We start from the raw sequence: 20,112 nt of genomic DNA on the forward strand, positions 1-20,112 counted from the left end.
AGGGAGAATAGAAGTTACGGAAGAGTTGAGCAATGTCCATCCCACACTTTAAGAAAGTGGATAAGGTAGCCTGCCGGCGGACAATATTGTGTCTCCTGTCACTGACAAGAGAACACAGTCTAGGAAACTACACCACCATTTCCAATAGCTTAAACCCCACCCATCCCCTCCTCCCCTCCATGCAGCTGGCACAGATAACAGTGTGTGAGGGAGTTGGGAGGGCAGATGGGAAAGGTAATGGTTTTTTTTACTTTTATCTCCCAGTAGGTTCGCTGAGGAGCCCAGTCAGCCCTAGGGACTTCTCAGTGAAAACCTGCTATGAGATCTGTACAAGCATGAGCCAGAAGAGGTCCCAGGCACCACTGCCTACCATACAGCGTGGATACCCTTTGAAAAGCCCTAGGGAAAACCACCTGGTGATCTGCCATGGCTGATGCAGGCGCAGTACAGGAATGTGGAGTGCCCCTGGAGACCAGCTCCTCAGACTGAGGGGCATCCCTCAGCACTGCAGATCCCCAGGAACAAGCAGGGACTGGCTGTTGGCATCCGTTACTCAAACCTGGGATCAGGGGGATTCATATGAGGTTCTGTTTTAAGTCCTCTGGTTAACCCTAGTGAGATTTCAGTAGGGGAACCAGGTTTATTAAATAATTTACCTGTGACACATCTTGGCACTGTTCCCTCATTGCTCGAGTCAGGAGCTATACAGAATACTAAACTGTTCAAGGCACCTGCAATTCCTTAGGTTTTGCATCTTGTAGAAGTCAGCTCTAAGGGTCCTTCTTCAGAGCTGGAGCGGGAATTAGTTACAGGTGCTGGCTACCAGTCTTCAGTGACCGCGTTCACCGTGCTTCTAGAATTTTTGTAAAAGGTGACAAATGGAGACAGGCAGACTTGCAAAATACCTGCTCTGTTTAAAAACCACGGTGTACATAATTAGGCAACTTCTCTTGTTTTTATCGCTTAGTTTGAAGGAGGTAACAGAAAAATCCGGTTTTGTTTTTTAATTGAAAGACTGAGTGGTAATTAGACTGGGTGACTAAGAAAATAGGCCTTGTTGACTGATTTTAGATAATCTGTAAGTTCAAATCACAAAAACTTAGCCAATTCTGTACACACAGACTTCCTCCTAACTTTTCACCTATGAGGTTCAAGTCAGCAAAATACCTGCAAGTGAACCTCAGATGTAATTAAAAAATCGAGTTATTCGAACCAGTGCAAAACTTTGTTAACAACAACCTATTTCAAATTATACTTATTGTAAGTCTCCAAGGAGATGGTATTGACATGCACATGTATTAATTAACTAAAACCGCCCTCAGGCTCTCGTAGCTGAACAGGGTCACCCTCCCACACAGGTACTTCCCCAAAGTTAATTTTCCAAATTGAAAAAGTTTCCAATTCCAGCTTTTGCTTCCAAACTAGGGAAGCAACTGCTCCTTGGGGCATCCCGCTCAGAAGCCGGACGCGGGCCCGCCGCGCCGGCAGCGGAAAAGCCGGGGGACAAGAAGGGAAGCGCTGACCACCGCAACCTGCCTTTCCCAGCAGGGGCGACCGCGTCCGCGGTCGTTCATGGCGGCTCACGGCCCTGACCCCACCCGCGGCCGCTGCACACCCCGTATCCGGGCAGGACGGAGTGCTCCGGGCCCCGGGAAGGCCCCACGGCGACCCCTGGCTGCGGCCTCCCCCCGCCGGGCCCGCCGCCGCGTGCATCCGGGGCCCCGGCCGTCTGGTGACGTCAGCGCTATAAAGGCCTGCAGCGCCTTTGTTCGCTCCCATTGCGCAGTTGCGGTTTTCTCCGGGCGGAGGTGAGTGTTGCCGGGCGGGCTCAGCAGGCCCGGGGGTTCTGGGGAGGGGGAGAGCGGGGCCCTGTGGGGCGGGAGCGGGCCGCGGAAGGCGGCGGTGGCTCGGCGGAGGGCCCGGCCTGGGGGTGAGGAAACCGTGTTCCGCCAGCGCGCCGCTGCGGGACCAGGCGCGGTGTGGCGGAGCCGGGCCTGCCTCCCCGCGTGCCTCTGCGGGCCCTGGGCAGGACGGAGGGAGCGGTGCGGCTGTGGCGGGGCGAAGAGGGGTCCCGTCCGCGTGAGGCGCGGTGGCCGCCATTTTACGTGCGGGGGGTTCTGCTGGAGGTCCCTCCGTGAGGGCCTCCGCATCCCCGAGGAGGGCGAAGGGAGGGCGGCGGCCGTGCCTGCGGAGCCGGGCGGATGGTTCTAAACGGGGCTGAGCTGTGCAGTCGGGTTAGCGCCGGTGCGGTCGTTTGGCACCGGGAGGGAGAAGAGCCCTTTGCCAAAGGGGGCCGCCATTTTGTGGAGGTGCCCAGAGACCGCGGAGGGTCTGACGCGCCCCCCCGCTCCCCCCCTTCCCCGGCCCGCTGTCCGCCTTCGTAAGGTAAAGAAGAGGACTTCCGGGCGACCTGGCACCCGCCGGCCTCCTGCTTCCCGGGGGGCTGCTTTATCCCGCTATCCCGGTGCGCTGAGGGAGCTGCGCAGGCCTGCCGTGCACGCTGCTGCGAGCTTTCCCGCCATTGAGCTGGAGCCATGCGGGTAGCGTTTGTGCACAGGCGCCGGGCGTTTTGCCAGCCACTTTGAGGTTTTGCTTTGTCTTCGGTTCTTTAGCTGTGGCCGTGCTGTGTAGAACTGCAGCGATGGTTTGGTATCCGTTCAGGCTGACACGTTGTGTAGGCCAGGACTTTGGCATAGTCTCGATGCACCTCAATCTAAAGAATGAGCTTAATTTGGAAATTGGCCTAAGCTGGCTGTAATATTTTGGCATTACTTTGACATGTGAAGTAAATTTCTCGAAACATCTATGGCAGGATTTAGAGGGAGGTAGTGCTAGGATTACCATCGAAGGCAAAAAGACAGTAACCCTGAAAGGCTTTTCATATTCACCAACACTACTTGATCTTAAGAGAGTTCATCAGTGCTTTGTTCCACTTTTTAAAGTTAATCTATTTGAAGTAGCCTATGATGTGAAGAAATACTGAAAGCAGTGCTACTTCTAATTGCTTCGGTCTAAAAGTCATAATTTTTTTTATGTTCTTTATACCTTATATCTCTTAAATGACATCTTGCTCAAGCAAATTTGCTCGTACTTTCGAGAAGTCATTTATATTCCATGAGGTGGTATGGAAGTCTCTGTTGCAGTGTGACATTTTGTTAATAACAACCATGTGGTTTTAATAGGTCATTTGCAGAATCAAGATGGTTGAAGCAGATCGTCCTGGGAAACTGTTCATTGGGGGCCTGAACACAGAGACAAACGAAAAAGCCCTCGAGGCTGTATTTGGCAAATATGGACGCATTGTGGAAGGTAAAAAGAAAAACCTTTCTATTTTAAGATACTGAAAAATGAGAAGCAACAGCATAGCTGTGATGACTTTTTTGGCGTTGATCATCTGAAATGATGGTGCTTTCATGTCCTCTAAGAAGTTCTGAGCTTTAAAGGTTAAATAAAGGTTAAGTGTTGCTGCCTAATTACAGGAAAGGGTAACACGGTTTTATTTCTGCAGTCCTTTTGATGAAAGATCGTGAAACCAACAAGTCCAGAGGATTTGCGTTTGTCACATTTGAGTCTCCAGCAGATGCAAAAGATGCTGCCAGAGATATGAATGGAAAGGTAGGAATTAAAACCAATTACATGTTGCTGTTACTACTGACTAGCTGTATTAATCTTTAGGGTAAATTAATACAAGTAAAAAGTAATAAAAGTTGGAAAGAAGATGGGTTAGAAAATCCTGGAGACAAGTCGTAACTTTGGCAAAATGTCTCTAGCTGGAATTACTTTCTCCTGATTATGGATATGAGAGTAAAAAGTGAAGTGTGGCTGTCAGTCATACTTTTTTTTATTGGTGATGGAGGGCTTTTTAGTAGCCAGCTCTTTGTTCCTGTATGTCTTCTGTAATGTTTTTGTTTCGTCATATTTGAATGCAGTACTGCTTAAATTACACTTCAGGGAAGTGGCTCTCCTGAAAACTGTTAACGGTTCCTTTAACATGGATTTAATGTGACTTCCCTACTGTGCTGGAGCATTGATGCACTATCTGGTAATCTGCAGATAATCTCCTATGTTTGTGCATTGCATCATCAGTCTACTTGGCGTGTACGAGGAGCGTCTTGCCAGTTAATATGAAATAGCTTTGCAGCTAGCCAGCAATTGAATCTGCTTGTTTACACCCTACAATGCAATGATGTGACTCTAAAAGGAAACACAAATTTGATGCATATGTAATGTCCTTAAAAAGAATAACCTAGGGATTTGGAGCAAAGTTCTGAGATAAATACCAGAATGGCTTGTCAAAGGACCATAGGCTATTATGATCTGTGTCTGTTCTGGCATGTGTTTGAAAAGCTAGATGCAAGTTTGCAACTTAATGTTCAACAGCTGCTTATCTTCATAGAGGTGCTGTCTCTTCAGGCAGTGAAAGCTGTCTTCTTGGTTAACTTGAATTTCAGACTCTGGTCTTTCACCCTAATCTGAACACTCACGTTAAGGTTACACTTCATTGGCCTTATTCTAAGCAGTGTCTCTGAAATGCCATTGATGTAAGGTGAAAAAGCCTCTACTGATTCTGATTAACACTTGGGGATTTTGAGAGCTGTTTGTTGTGTTAGCATAAAACATTGACATAAAAAAAAGCATCGGTCATTGCAGTCAGTAAGTAAAGCCTAAGGAATATTGGGACTTTAGGAATAAGAAAATGAGCTTGCTGTAGCGTTCGCAGTGAAGACAAATAGTAGAATTTCCTTGGTTTGTGTTACAGCTGGCTTTCTGCTGTGTGTACTTAGTTTCTGGCTGCTTCAGGACAACCTCATGACAATTAGTGTTACTTTCTTTGGACACTTGCTTCCTTTTCAAACAAGTTAGTAGTTTTTGTCAGGGCAGAGCGTGATAAGTCAGGTAATGTCCTTTCTGTGCCAGCCTAAACATCCTTAAAGGTGCTCTTTTATGAAATTTATGTCTTCATTGTGTAGTTTGCTACAGTTCTGAAGACTACTGCAGTTCTTAAACACTGATCGCCTCTGAAGTAGCCGTTACACTGAACCTCACATGAGGTAACTTCAACCATGAACAACTAATTGTCAGGCTGAAAGAGTTCAGTCACTAATGTTAAGTGTTTGTGGAGTGCAGCCTTCAAGTGAAAATCCCTCGCAAAATAATCACCAACTGTTCTGAATTTTGAATGTTGTGGCATGTGTTTGGTCACACTGGAAACATTCAGGAAAATAATGCTGAAGTAAAGTAGCTAAGCAAGACAGAATGTTTGCGGCTGAGGTAATGTCTACATGTTCTGGAATGCACCATCTGCGTCACCGTCAAGAAATGCTAGGAAGTACTGCCTTGTGGATCAGTGTTCTCATGGTTTGTCTTCAACACTAAAAAAACTAAAGGTGGCTTCATCTGCTTTGAAATTTGAGCAGCAAATAGTGTACGAAAAGAGCATCCTCACTCTGGATTTGGTGTAGAATGACCTTTTTAACACAAACCTTTAGGTGCTGCTGTGTATAGTTCCAGTTGTGTATTGATCTAGCTTGGTTCAACCATGGATATGAAAGATACGGAAGATGTTCGTGAGGTAGTATCTCATCCTCATCTTCAGATGGCCTTCTGGACAATAAGTACTGCTTGTACCTCAAAAAGACTGCGTTGCATTCTAGATATGAGGAGGAGCGGTTTGAGGCATGCTGTGGGAAGAGGTCATTGTAATAAATCAGAACTTGGAGTTTTTATGTCCATTTGGAAATGATGGAGTGCTCATGAGAATTTCAGCCACTTAAGAAGCGGCAGAACCACTGTGCAGGCAATTGTTCAAGCAGTCTGTATGGAGTTAGTTGACCTGTCTGGCCAGGGGGAAGAGTTCTGCATTGCCAGCGTGTTGCTCATTCCGTCATTCCAAAGGAATTCAAAGTTGCAGCCAGTAGAAGAGGCCGACTTGGATAGATTCTGCAAGAGTAAATTTGGATTTGATTTTTTGCTTTGCAAATATTCATGAAAAACGGATGTTTAAGGCTTTGTTCATTTCGGGGGGGGGGGGGGGGGGGGGAAGTAAAGGGGATTAATGATATTTCATTGCAAAATGGGACAAGCATAGACTAGTCTGAGCTTGCTTCTTGAAGATTAATTTCAGTCCTGCAGAAAGAGGTCAGGAGGTAATGGTTTTGGAGCAGGGGTGGAGATTTTTCATTTAAATTACTTTCTCTGCAGAATTGGATCAATGTTAGCATGTCTGAGCAGTGCTGAAGAAATGTTAGAAGTACTTTATAGCAATTATTAATCCTCTTTAAAAAGAACCTTAACTGCATGGCAGTCAAATCTACATACTGATGTCTTGAAATGTATATGCTTACCTGGACACAAGTGTGAATACTCCGAAGTCTGTAGTGGGCACTGCAGTAGGCTGTTCTCATGATCTTTTGCTTTTAAGTCCTGAGGATAAATGGATAATTAAAGAGAGAATGTGACCTTGGAGGAAACATCTCGTACAAGCCAAAGATTTAATTCCAGTGTATACCTGCCAAGCCAGCTGGACTGTCTTAAGAGGTTGGAAGCAAATACAAACAACATTCTGAACTGTGCTCAGTGCCACAGAAGGTTGTCTTCCTCTAATCAACAGAAAGTGTTTACAGTTCTTTTGGTGAAGAGATAAGCTACATAGAAGCTCAGCGTAATAAGAAATGACCTTCAGTACTTGAATATATTTGGTGAAAGGAAGCCCACTTGATGTGCCATCAAGAAACATGCAAAAGTGGTGGAATCACAGCAGCATCAACACTAAAGTAATCCATTGGAGAGGAAAGCCCTGTGTGGTGTTAGGCTGCAGTTTCATGCAAGTTTCTGTAACAGTTTCTTTGGAATGTGTTACTTCTGCCCCACTCCCAAAACTTCAAATTCTTTTAATATTTTCTGTTGGAACATGGAACAGTTCGCAGGACAGTTCTCTAGTTCTGTTTGGTTAAGGTTTCCTGGCTCACCTTACAAAGCTGTATAGATTGTTCATTCCACTTATAGGAGTTTTTGTGATTGCCAATCTATTATTAACCTTAAATGACTCATTCCTGCTTTTTAGCACCAAAGTGACTGCACTTCATGGTGCCCATACCATACTAAAAATGCTACTGTAACACTCAGAATCAGGGTTAAACACCAGCAAATGAGTGTTTGCTTTGACAGCTGGTGCTTTGGGCTCATTGGAAAAAATTCTGAATTCTGAAATGGCTTGTCTGAGTTTTATCTGTTCAATGAGGTGAGACCTTTCTTCTTTGACCTAAGAACCTATAAAATGAAGTTGTCCTCTCTGCCTTAAAACAGGACAAACTTTTGACAAATCACCTTCTCCTGGTTAACAAAAAAAAAAGAAAAATCATCTTGGACCTAATGAAAGGTCTTTTTGGAACTTTGGCATGGCTTTCCAGGGCTGCTTGCGTAAAGCAGTTTCAAAAGAAACCTATCTTTTGCCTAAGAAAGATGCGTAAGTGCAAGGCAAAAGAAAATAGGAGGATAAATTATAATGAAAATTTTACCTCCTACATAAAAGAGGAACCTGGACCTAGCATCCAGGTTTTCAGAATTGATGCTAGCAGAAGGGGATGGTGTTTGGTTTCCAAACATGAAATAAGCTGTCAGGAACCTGCTGTGAAACTGAGGACAGCAGTGGTTGTGATGGCAAAACTTAAGGCTTCAAGCCCACTCTTCCTCTTTTGAGAAGAATGACTGAGACAGATGAGTGATGATGGCAAAATAATATGATACAAACTGAGAAGTTCCAGTGATAAGAGGTGCTAATGCTCGCTCCTGGAATGTTTCAGCTTGTCATGCCAAAAGGCTTTTTGAGGAACCTTCCATAAGCAAAATACTTTAAGTCAAAGCCAAGACCAGTATGGTTTTGCTAGTATTTTTGTCTCACAGTGGATCAAGTGGGACCTGTGGATATATTCATAGGTTTTTTCAAACAGTAGCTACAGCTATGTATGGTGGCAGAGTACATGAGCTACTAAAGTGGATGATTTCAGTAGAGAACAAAAAATATTCAGTACCTCAGTAAACAACTATCAGCAGTTCAGAGTAAGCTATTACTAGCAGTCATGTTCTTGTTCATTCATTGCAGAAAAGTGCAATAAATAACACTTCCTGCATGTACAATTCATTAGTTGTCATAGCAGAGTTAATTTTTAACTGCTAAAAAAGGCAAATAAACCATATTTGCCAGAATAGATGTACAGTAGCCTAACTTTAGAGCTTGTGAGCTTGGCTCTGCTATAATTACCAAATGTGTGGTGTCTGAAAGATTATACAGAAATTAGATAATTATATTGAGTTACTCAATATATCTTACCACTTGCTCATGTTGGCTGCAGAGCTCCTGTTATTGCAGGTCTATATTCCAGAAAATGCTTCCACCCCCCCCACCCCTCAAAAAAAAAAAAGAGCCACACAACAGAACCCCCAAACAAACCACAAAGCACCTCCACTCTGGAAAAGCAAGTAATAGAGTGAATTGTGACAGTCACCTCTTTGGAAAACCCAGCTTGAAATGGTAGAAAAGAGGGGTGAATTATCATACTCAGTCTGCTTTGTAGAGGCTGAAATTACTTCTAAATACTTCCGTGATCACCGTTTTATCAGGACATCAAGAAAATGTACTAAACGGCCTCCCCATTGCCAGAAACCCCAACTGAAGCTAAGATACCTTCAGCTTAATCCTGTAACTACTGGTGCAGTCCTAGTTTGGTACAAAAGTCCGTGGCAATTGAAAGTAAATTGGAGTTCATAAATCGTGTTTCATTTACAGAATAAATGACATGGGGCTGCCGTAATCATTGGACACTTGTGTTTTCAATGAAAGTCCTTTCTGATGCTGCTCTGTATATTTTTTTTTCCATCAATACTACAAGAATGAAGTACTTTAAAAATTAGGCCCAACATGCTGCTGAGTACATGGGCACTAATACTGAAGACTGAAATCAGTTCTAGAATTGCTCTAACTTTATAAAAGTGGAAGCCCTATAATAGTGAAGCAAGAGGGGCTTAATTTAAGAAATACAGACATGACTGAGCAGTAAGTAAAGCAGCTTCTTCTTTAGTCATTAGATGGGAAAGCAATTAAAGTGGAACAAGCAACCAAGCCATCCTTTGAAAGTGGTGGTAGGCGTGGGCCGCCACCCCCTCCACGAAGCAGAGGTCCTCCCAGGGGCCTTAGAGGTGGAAGAGGCGGAAGTGGCGCAAGAGGACCACCTTCAAGAGGGAGTCACTTGGGTATGTATTTACCTCTCTCATTATATACTTGGACAACATACAAGACAATCTCATTGGAAGATGACAATAATCCTACTGGAAAAAAAGTCAAACAGCCGAATAGTGCACTCCTTGTTCTTTATTAAAATGATGAAATATGATCTCGGCAGTTTAGTAAAATTTTTGATTAGGCAAGTACACCTTAAGAAAAGGCTTTCAAATATGAAGATTCCCTTCTACAACTAACACTCCACTTGACTTTTGGCTATGAAAGAAAAGCAAAACTCCTGCCCTGCACATGAGAAAGGAAGCTTTCTGGTATTCGAGTTGAAAAAGCGATTCTCTTCCACCAGGGAAAGGGAACTGCCTTTCATCCTTACTAGCAAGAGGTCTAAACTTATTAAATTCTAGGACTGATCCTTCCAGATCATATTGGCAGTTAAGGAAGCTGAGCCTCGTTTGTTGTTATAAAATAGTAGCGTGTTGAGTTGAAGCTTTCTGAAGTGGAAGGATAGTATATTACTTGATACTGGATAATCTTTAATTAAGATATAGCTTTTATTCAGAGGCTTTTCAGTATCAAAACAAAACTGTCACTTAAAAAGCAAGCAGCACCTGAGGTAGAACAGTAAAAGCTGTAATGCAGGAAAAAAAACAACCCTGGAAATAGTGAAAACAACTGTCTTGAAGAGTCTGTGTAGTAGGTTCTACAGACTCTGTAGTGCCTCTGTTCACTCTCTGTAGGATCTTCTCTAGTACATCTTCCCAGGTAGCTCTTGTCGTCTTAGAACAGTAACTTGAGCATTTAAGCTGTGACTTGTTACAGGTATTAGCTGTCTTTCTCCCTTGTGTCACACTGTGGCTTTTGGATAAGTTATAAAAGACAGTTCTTGACAGGAATTCAGGCTATGGAAAAGTTAACTTGGTGGGCTCTCAGTTTGCCAGTCGCATCTAGTAGTGGCCAAAACACAAGAGAAGGCTTTGAGGTCTGGTTTTAGAGGTTTACTGTTCATCATGCGGTGGTAATAACAGTGCTTAGGTTATTGTAGTTCAGGCCTTAGGGACACATGGGTGAATATCACAGAAATGACAAGTAGGTTGATGGCTTATCCTTCTAGGGTCTTCTCGAGGGCCACTTCCCATGAAGAGAGGTCCACCTCCACGAAGTGGAGGCCCTCCACCTAAAAGATCTGCACCTTCAGGACCAGTGCGTAGCAGTAGTATGGGAGGAAGAGGTAAGGACTTTCCTAATCATTTTGTTTGCGTAGTCAGCTGTAGCGCTTTAGTCTTTCTTCAGAAAATGTTGCTAATTACTGATTCTAGCTGAAAACCGCTGTGGGATAGCGTATCGTTTTCCTAATCTATCAGTTCTCTTCATACCAATATCACTTTGTAGCTGTTTGGAACAATTTGGTGTGATATGCTGAGTATGTTCCTTCTGTTGCTGCTTTAAAACTGTACAAGCAGAAGAGCAAAGTATTATAAACTAGTCTATAGAGATATGTTTGAATTGCTATAAACAGTCTGCTAATACTTGCCTTGAAGTCTTCTGTGTGGCTAAAGGCTAATGAAGCTTAAAAATTTCACCTGTTTCTCTTAAGCTCCTGTGTCACGTGGAAGAGACAGTTACGGTGGTCCTCCACGCAGAGAACCAATGCCATCTCGAAGAGATGTCTACATGTCTCCAAGAGATGATGGCTATAGCACTAAAGATGGGTAAATCTTTCTAATTTAGTTTGGCCTGTTTTTTTTTTTTCTTTTTGTTCAGAGAAGGGTTTTGATCACTGGTCTTTTGAGGTATGACATAGCTAACATTTCAGTTTTTGTTCTTTGCAGTTATTCAAGCAGAGATTATCCCAGTTCCAGGGATACACGGGACTATGCACCACCTCCACGAGACTACGCGTATCGTGATTATGGTCATTCCAGTTCACGTGATGAATACCCCTCTAGGGGATATAGGTACCTACTGTTGAATTTTTCTCCCTGGCATTTTTTTCTTGCTGTGATCCCACTGATTGATACTAAGCCTTAGTAGTCTTTCCTCCTATAGTGATCGTGATGGATACGGTGGTGGACGTGACAGAGACTACTCAGATCATCCAAGTGGAGGCTCCTACAGAGATTCATATGAGAGTTATGGTAAGAATCCATTTTAAGGATCATGTAGTAATTGTACAGGTGTCATAAAACCTGACTTCTACTAGGTTGCTCGTGTTTTAGGGGGAAGTGGCACACTTTTTTTTCCCATTACAGTGAAAGTGCAGTTGTTGGTTATCATTTGATCATCTTGTTAAGTGAGCTATAAGCTAAAGAAGCAAAGTCTACAGTTCAGAATTGCAACTGTCTCTGGAAAATATGGCTGAGTTTCTTCTCTAAAATAACAAGCTGTTCTGGAATACCCAGTAAAGAGCCTGCCTGAATAAACACCGTCTTCATTCCTTCAGAGTCTTTAAATCCACTCACTGCCTGATATGCAATCGCTACTTTAAATACCATTAACGTGGCAGATTATATTAAGAACATCTCAAAACATGCAAAAGAGTAGCAGTAAACATTTAATACAGCAATTCTGTAAATTCAAATTGAAATTGTTATATATAACTTATGGTGTTGCCATATTACCTGACCGTTGACCCTGCAGGTAACTCACGTAGTGCTCCACCTGCACGAGGGCCCCCGCCATCTTATGGTGGAAGCAGTCGATATGACGATTACGGCAGCACACGAGATGGATATGGAAGCCGAGAAAGTTACTCAAGCAGCAGAAGTGATGTCTACTCAAGTGGCCGTGATCGTGTTGGAAGACAAGACAGGGGTCTTCCCCCATCCATGGAAAGGGGCTATCCACCTCCTCGTGATTCTTACAGTAGTTCAAGCCGCGGAGCACCCAGAGGTGGCGGCCGTGGTGGAAGCAGATCTGATAGAGGTGGAGGCAGAAGCAGATACTAAAAACACTCTCAAACTTTTGGACCAAGACAGATTACTTCTCAAAAAAAAAAAAAAAGCAAAGTGGAAGTTGTTCTATCTTTACTACCAGAGGACTACTAAAAGGAAAAGTTGTTTTTACCTTTTTTTATTGTTGCCTGTTAAGTTTTCCCCTCCATGACTTTTATGCTTTTGTGAGGAAAAGTTAAACCAATGTTTAATTTCATTTCAAAATTGTTAACATTTCTTTCAAAAAGCAGATGTTAAATGTATGAAACTTGAGCTGTGTACTAGTGTTGTAATTTTCAAAGTAAAGTTTCCCTGAAATGCCACACTTCCCATCTGACTTTCCTCATGAATGGAACAAGCAGTTCTTAAGATCTTCCACACAACATCCAACCATCTAACATGGAGATGGATTGTTCTACATGTTCAGCATCTCATTCTTAAAGTATTGCTTGTGATTTGGAGGGTGGTGGGGATATTCTACACGAGGTTCAGTTTTGCCTAGAATTTGAAGTCCCGGTGTTCCCAGTACAGAATGCCTTCAGATCCTGTGTAAAGAAAAATAGAGGATATCATTCACTTAACCCGAAAAAGCAAGTGGATAATACTATTTTCTGCCTTCCTACTGTTTCATGGGGAGTTTGAAAAGATCTCCCCTCCAAATAAATCATGTACATGTAAGTCAGCTACAGAATACTGTAAAAATATAAAAAAAATTGAGCAATTCCATCAAAGAAGCTGCAAAAAGATGCTTACTCATACTGTTTCAAATTTTTGCAACTCTGTAGTGTTTCACTTTTAAAGGAACATCTTTGATTCCAAAGGAGAAAATAAGATAAGCAAAGAAGTCTTTCTCTCCAACTTCTCAAAGGCTTATGGCTTCCTAAAAACAAGTGAATCTTTCAGCATTCCACAGCTGATTTAAAGCATCAAATGCCTGTGAAACAGCAAAGATGGTAAGCAAAGCAAACTAGTTTTTCAGTCTAAGTCAAAATTGAACCAAGTTACCTTCCTCTAGTTCAGTAAGAGAAGCTGCACGTTATGGCAGTGGAAGTGCTGTCTAGATTTAAAAAAAGGAAAAGAAATACTTCAATACATTAGAAGTTCTCCAAATTCAACATTTCTTCTTGGATAAAAGCATTTATGGCACCAATTTTGAAACTAAAGGTGTAATGCAGCTCACTGTAGACAGAATGTTGCCAAGTAGGGTTGGGAGGGGGTATTTTGTGCCCAGTACCTTTCAGTGAAGATGCTTAAAGAGGCTGCATATGCTATATTAAAATTAAAGCCATGTGAAATCAGGAATTGGTTTAGATTGACAAATATCTGCTCGACTATTGGGAGTTTGAAGCAAGCGATTCCAAACTTGACGTTTAGTTGGATGCCTGACTCTGTTTATTTTGACACTGCATTACAGGGATATCTGGTACATGTGGCAGAACCTGTGGCAAGTTGTTATGACTCAGGTAAAGCCATGAAGTTCAAAAGATGCTCTTGAATATAGTAGACATGAAGACCTCCAACTAAAAAAAAAAAAAAGGCACAAACGCAAAAGCTTTGTACTACAGTTTAGTCCTCAGTAAATTTTGTCGTTCAACTTATGGATTTAACGTGGCAGTGCACCATTGAAAAGGAATGAGAATCCATAAGCCATGCAACCTATCACTAAGCCATTCCAGTCCATTCCAAGCCAGTGAATCCTCCACCACTTAAAAGAGAAGTAGTAAAACTTGCAACAGAATAATCTGCAAACCCAAGCTTGTGGCTTTTTTGAAATGGGGGAAGCTCTATAGGTTGTCTTGGGCCATAAAATGTACTTTTCTCCATTTGTTGTATCTTCTCTTGATTGCAGGGTGATAACTTCTAGAAGATGCCACCAAAGTAATGCTGGTTCATCTGTGTTGATGGCAGATAGTGAGTGGTGCCTGTACCTATACGTAAGGTAAATATTGCGCTAGTGTAGTAGCTGGGAGGAAGATGCCTGGTGGTTCTGTGTTTATAGATTTGGGTGGACATCCTTGGAGGGTAAATGATATTTTCTACTTAGGATTTGAATTTTGGAGGAGGAGGTTTAGGTAAGCTTTTTAAACCTCCCAAGTTAGAAATGATATTGAGAGACTTCTCACGTGCAGAAATCTGTTCAATTTGGGTATGGGTGAACACTAAATATGATTACAAATGCACTTTAAATCATGATGCAGAGAGTACTTAAGTCTAGGAATCTTCATGAGACCGCACCATAAAAATCTGAATTGGAATCATGAATGTCAGTACAGATGTTTAATCAGTTTTGTGAAATGTGTGGAACGTGCATTTTAATGATTACACTGAGTAAAATCTTTTATTAGTAATTAATCTCTGCAGAGGTCTTTGAACTGAATTGCAGACTTCCAGGCATCTTCAGAATGGTTTAAAACTTTATAGGTCTGCTGTGGTTCAGGACTTTGAAACCTACCCTATTAAGATTATTTTTCAAGTAGATGTAGGAGCAACTGTCTTGAGACTTCATATAGAAGAGTGACTCTCTTCTGCTTCTCTGCTAACTCACTGGGGAAAAAAAACGTATTACTGGCTGTGATGCTAATACAGCTTTTCAGGAAACTTTTCTACTAAATAATTGTTACTTAGAAAAAAAAGGCAAATAACTTCTAATGTGTGTAAAATCTATTATTAAAATCTAGGATAGAGTGAAAGATAGGGACAAATCCCTTTTCCAAGGGAAGTGTTTATATAAGAAGTGTGTGTACTTCTTATGTAATTTTAAAATTAGTTTTCAAAGTACTTTGTAAATGCAGGAACGTATTTTGCTCTTAGTTTCAAATACTGCTTTTGAGAACCAACTTTGAAAAGAAAAAGCTGTGGTTGGTACAGTGCTGTTCATCTGACCCATGGCCACTAATTTCAGTGAAGTTCCATTTTGTCTGAAGGACAGGTTCTCAGTTGCTTTATAGTTTATTCTTTTTAGAGTCTCAGCAACAGCAACTAACCATCTGTGCAATGCTTTTGTCAGAATATGCCAGTAATATTTTGTAAAAGCTCCTGATAAATTGCTACTGTTACCTTGATAAAGAAGGAAAAACAAGTTTTTTTCAGGGTAGTGGGCTGTAGTTCGTAAAAAATACAGAAGAGTCATGCGTATTTTACGTTCTGAGTGGGAAGCATAAACATATAAATTATAAATACATATTCATAAAAATCTGCTACCTGACCTCTATCTTCATGTTCCTCGTAAGCGTGACTGTTGAAATATTTAGATCACAAACCCTACTGGAAAGGACACTGTTTGAACTATAGGTGTCTCTTTAAAGATCAAAAAACCTGACCTTGTTTCATTCAAAAATCTCTGTCAGTAGTGTGGCACAAAGTGGATTAGGGAAATATGTCTGCAAGTAAGCTCTTCTCCCTTGCTTCCCCACCAACCTGCAAAAAATCAGCAGGAGTCAATTTTCAGTTTATACTTCGAGGCTGAACCAGATCGTGAATCCTCTAATAAAGAGATGGACTACTGTCTTTAATATACAGCATCCTGGGTGATGTTAAAAGGTTTTGCCAAATCACCATACAGGTACTGTCAGAATGTTTTCAGCTTTTCTTTAGCTTCAGTTCTCTGTATTAGCTGGGAAGCTGAAGGTTAATTACTCTTGGCAAGCAAAAAAGCTTCTTGGAAAAATTTAAGTGCTTTTTTCTCAGTTCACTAGAATTGTTTTGCTTTTACTGGTGGTAGTGGTCCATGTTGTAATTAAAAGAGATATTAAAGATAAAAACATGCTTTCTCAACCTACTCTGCAAAGTATAAACATTTCTAAATTCTTAAGAGGCATGGTGACAGTGTGAGTTTAGGGATCAGTAAATAGAACTTAACTGTCTGCATGGCAGGAAAGGTAATACTGACTTTGTAAAATACAAGGATGTAATTGTACTAATTCAGCAAGCTGTTCACCTTTTTTGGATGACAAGTTTTACTGAATTCATAGCACATCATTACTTACAGATTAGTACCAGTGTGTATACCAGCTTATTACAGGACTTGTGAGTATCCTGCTGAGATGGCCAAGAGCTACTGGAATTTTGTGGTACACAGGAGTTTGGAGGGGGATATGCACAGGAATTCCGGAGGCGTTACTTAGTACTTGTTCTGGAGACGGTATTGTCCAGGAAGTGTGCGTTAATACAAGTAGTCCTCGGATCATTTTCATTATTGTAGTTAGCTGTTGATGTGTTTTCATACTGTTGGGACAAATTGAATATAATCAAATGTATGCATTGTGCATATAAAACTAATCAGCTTGAAGGTGATACAGCATTTTTTGTCTGTCTCTTGGTTTCTGAGAGTGTACTAACTTGCATTTCCTTTTTTCAGTTGTGTCTAGAAGAAGGCAATGCAGCAGTGGATATGCTTTGGAAGATCAAAGGATAACAAAATGCAACTGATAAAGCTTGGCTTTTGAGTGTGGTGTTACCCCATATTTGTTTTGGAGGATTGCCTTTGAAAGTAGCACTACTAATCTCTTGGATATAAAAAAACCTGGCTGGTGGAAGTCAGTTGCTGTCTGCCATAGCTAACATCTTCCAAGAGTCGAGAGTGAGCCGTTTGTTTAGTCGGTATACATGCATCAGTAGATCCTGCAGCAGAAAAATATTCCAGGGTTGCCCTTTACATAGGGGGCTTTCCATTCATGTTGAAAGAGCAAGTTATATACAAGTGAGTTTTAATCCTAAAATACAGAGGACTAAATTGTTAAAAAATCTTCTTCACCAATAAATGATGAAAACATTTACTGTATTCTTACATTAACAGTTTTAAAATTGTCCAGGCCTTCTGGATGAGAGGAAGGACATGTTGGTGTGCTGAGACGATACTAGTGATAAATGCCCAGAATAATTAGTGTTCTTGTACATGCTGGCTTCTTGGAAAACTCTAGACAGCATTGCATCTGTTGCAACAAGATGCTTTCTTTAAAACTTTGCCTTGGTTTTGATGCATTTTTATCTTTCATGTATGTTGATGTGCCCACCTATGAGAGGAATCCTGAAGCACCAGTACTTCATGTAGAAAATTAACTTCAGATTGACTGAAGTACTTACACAGTCATGGCTAAAAAACTTTATATTGATGACTTCTGTGGTAGACATAAACTGATCTCATTTAAACAACTAACAGTTTAGAGTAGCTAAAGGAGAAAAAGCATGCATACCTTGTCTAGGGATTTAAAATTGCCTTTGGTATTTGGGATAAGAATATCACTTTAAACTTGAGTTATGGACTGCGGATTGTAGGAGTAAGTCTGCCTCAATGTAGCAAATGGGTAGAATCGCAGTATTTCCCAGGGCTAATAAATTTGCTGTTAAACAAAAGCATTATGGGTTTGGGTTTTTTGTGTTTGTTGTTTTTTTTTTTTTTTTTTTAATCAAAATAAAATACGATACTCAGCAACACTTGCATGGTAGAAAAGATTACAAGTGTTACATATTAATGGAGGTTTATTGTTACAAAGTGTTCTCAGTGTATCTTCTGCAAGAAAGAATAATGTGCTGTAATATTAGGAGACTCCTTTTCAGCAGTAGCTTATAGTCTGGGTACTGCTATTTAGGGTAAAACAGATCATCCTTACTAAAATCTAATGCCAGTATATGAGCTATCATAGGAAAGAAGGTTGTTACCTGCCTAAAATGCTAAATATTATTTGAGAATGTACCACCAATGTAAATTAGCTTATTTACCGATTCAGACTTCATCATTGAAAGTCACTAGTTTAAATGTAAGGCAGCAGTAGATTCTGCAGCAGGAAAATACTCCAGCATTGTTCTTCGTATTGGGTGTTTTCCCTCTGTGCTGAAAAAATGAGCAAGTTACATAAAAGTGAGTGACTCTGAGGGGAATCACTCCAGAATGTTTTCTGAACCCCTGAATGCTATGTTTAACTTGCTTATGTTACCATGTTGTTAATGATGGATATGCCATCAGAGTCCTTTGATAATTGGGTATAGACCACCTCCCCACCTCCCTTTTTTATTTTTTAAATAATATTCTGTTACATAGTCATCACTGGTGTAAATCAGGCTGCAAGTAAGAGTGTATTTGTAACTTGGGGGTGGAGGTTGACTCTGCACCAGATGATTGACAATTTGTTTGATCTGTCCCTGTCAGCAAACAATTAAAGTTGAAGTCTTTTTCTGAAGACCAGACCAGAAACTGCTCCTTGTTTGGTGGCTACACCTTCATACCCTGGGTTTGGCACAGAATTTTAGCGTAGCAGTGGGTCTACAAGCTGAAACATCTTTAGATGGGTCCTTTCTGGAAGATGTAAAGTTGGCCTTGAGGTGGCTAATCAGAAATGCCTTAAATTTTGGGGCTTTCTGAATGTGCATGTCTCCCGGTCTTTCAAGCAGTTGGTAAGTGTTCAAGATGTGGCAAGTGTCGTTCAGTTGTAGCTGCAACCATGAACACCTGCTTGGCTGCGACGGCTGTGTGTGAAACAGTCATGAAACTAAACCTGCCTGTATACACACAAAAAAGTTTGCTTGGGAGGAGGGAGTGGGTGAAGTACTCTTCTGGGTGGTTCAGGTTTGTAACAGTTTAATGAGGCAGGTGTGTAATTTTCCCTGTGTTGAAATACTTCTCTTGCTCTTTACATCAGAAACTGGTATGTTCTGATGAGATGACTGAAGCGGATGTCTTCCATATACAAATCATTGTCCCCAGTAGATGAATGAGCATTACCAGTTGTCTTGCCTACTACAGATTTGGAAAAAGCAAGCTATGAAACTGGAGACTGCAAGTACTCACTTCTACAAAATAGTAGTGCTCATGAGAACTGGAGGAAAAAAACCCAAGCCCTATGAAGTTCTTGTAATTAGTCATAAATTTGAAATGCTTTGCACACATATGGATAGTTGTAGATGTACTTCACCAGATGGCAGAGAGTTTTGTGATGTAGCTTCAGCCAGCTTTATCGTTCACACTGGTTGCGGCTATGTGTTACTAGTATTTCCGCACAACGCAGAACTGGAATTCACCCCCATTCCTTGTAAAGGTGAAAAGTCTGTCTAACCTAAAAGGGCAACTCTGATTTTGTACTAGTGGCTGTTAATAATGATCCTTAGGTAGGTTCCAGTAGCAGTCATAAGGCCTGGAAAGTGGAGACAAAGCCGTGTGTATTGTATATAACCTGCCCTTTTGCTGTTCTATTCCTCCCTACCCTTGAAAGTACTAACCTAAGCAGTCTGAGTGCTGATGTCTTGAAAACAGTTGCTTCAAGTAGCAGGGTTAGGAATCGGCTCGGAATATTGTCACTGAGAAATTCTGGTCTCTAGGATAATTTGTTCGTGTTGTATTGCTTCAGTCCATGATGCTCCAACTTCTTTGGCATCATAAACAGAATTGCTTCATCTTCCATCTGTTTGGTGAAAGGACAGTTAAAAAGGAGAAGAAAATGGCAAGATGACAGGACTTTTCTGAATCGATATGGTCAATAGTAGTGGTTAATACTGTCCCAGAGCAGGGTGAAAAACTGATGCTACTCCATACACTGGATCCTGAAGGGCTGGTGGAAATGGGTATTTTAATGGGACAAGTAAAATAGTTGGGAAGCTTCATTCTCAGCTATGGATGACTGAAATTTATGAACTTTTTGAAGTTATCCAGATGTTTGTTTTGAGAGAGTATCATCTTCAAAAAAAACCATTTTTGAATTATATGTGTGCTTCTCTCATAAAATCGTTGAAAAAAAATTTTTCTACATAAAGTTCATGATCAGAATTTATTTTCAAAAATTAGATCCTGAAAACAGAGAACTACTACTACAGGAGGCAACTCTGGTAACTAGATTTGCCACATAAACTTGAAAAATGTTTATTTGGTGTGACGTTACCCCCCAATTTTTAGTGTGAGGTTCAATTTTAAGGCTTGCAAATACCTCATTATTTGCAGTACAGTTCTTTGGGCAGTAG

The 20,112-nt window shown here is 41.3% G+C and overlaps 1 protein-coding gene and 1 non-coding gene across 3 annotated transcripts; both read left to right on the top strand.

Annotated features, from left to right (window-relative positions):
• Positions 1–1,671: 1,671 nt before the first annotated feature.
• RBMX (RNA binding motif protein X-linked) lies at positions 1,672–12,259 on the top strand. Of its 2 annotated transcripts, none has more exons than XM_064462937.1 (9): positions 1,672–1,808; positions 3,183–3,309; positions 3,509–3,615; positions 9,078–9,249; positions 10,347–10,463; positions 10,830–10,944; positions 11,065–11,190; positions 11,282–11,370; positions 11,873–12,259. In XM_064462937.1, the coding sequence occupies exons 2-9, from the start codon at positions 3,201–3,203 to the stop codon at positions 12,178–12,180; spliced, it is 1,143 nt and encodes a 380-aa protein (XP_064319007.1). In that variant the 5' UTR covers positions 1,672–1,808; positions 3,183–3,200; the 3' UTR covers positions 12,181–12,259. The 2 variants fall into 2 exon arrangements, with proteins under 2 accessions (XP_064319007.1, XP_064319006.1); XM_064462936.1 differs by having other exon boundaries at positions 1,673–1,808; positions 11,267–11,370.
• LOC135315438 (small nucleolar RNA SNORD61) lies at positions 3,366–3,438 on the top strand. The gene has a single exon (XR_010374901.1). It is a non-coding gene; the product is annotated as a small nucleolar RNA SNORD61 (small nucleolar RNA).
• Positions 12,260–20,112: the final 7,853 nt, after the last annotated feature.

This window comes from Phalacrocorax carbo, chromosome 11, assembly GCF_963921805.1.
Source record: "Phalacrocorax carbo chromosome 11, bPhaCar2.1, whole genome shotgun sequence".
NCBI classification, from domain to species: domain Eukaryota; kingdom Metazoa; phylum Chordata; class Aves; order Suliformes; family Phalacrocoracidae; genus Phalacrocorax; species Phalacrocorax carbo.

What these genes read in the sequence shown, in the direction of transcription:
- RBMX (XM_064462936.1), top strand. Translation starts at nt 3,201, where the DNA reads ATGGTTGAAGCAGATCGTCCTGGGAAACTGTTCATTGGGGGCCTGAAC. An exon ending in TTCAAGAGGGAGTCACTTGG is followed by an intron (nt 9,250 to 10,346) that starts GTATGTATTTAC and finishes TTATCCTTCTAG; the next exon opens with GGTCTTCTCGAGGGCCACTT. An exon ending in TACCCCTCTAGGGGATATAG is followed by an intron (nt 11,191 to 11,266) that starts GTACCTACTGTT and finishes AAGCCTTAGTAG; the next exon opens with TCTTTCCTCCTATAGTGATC.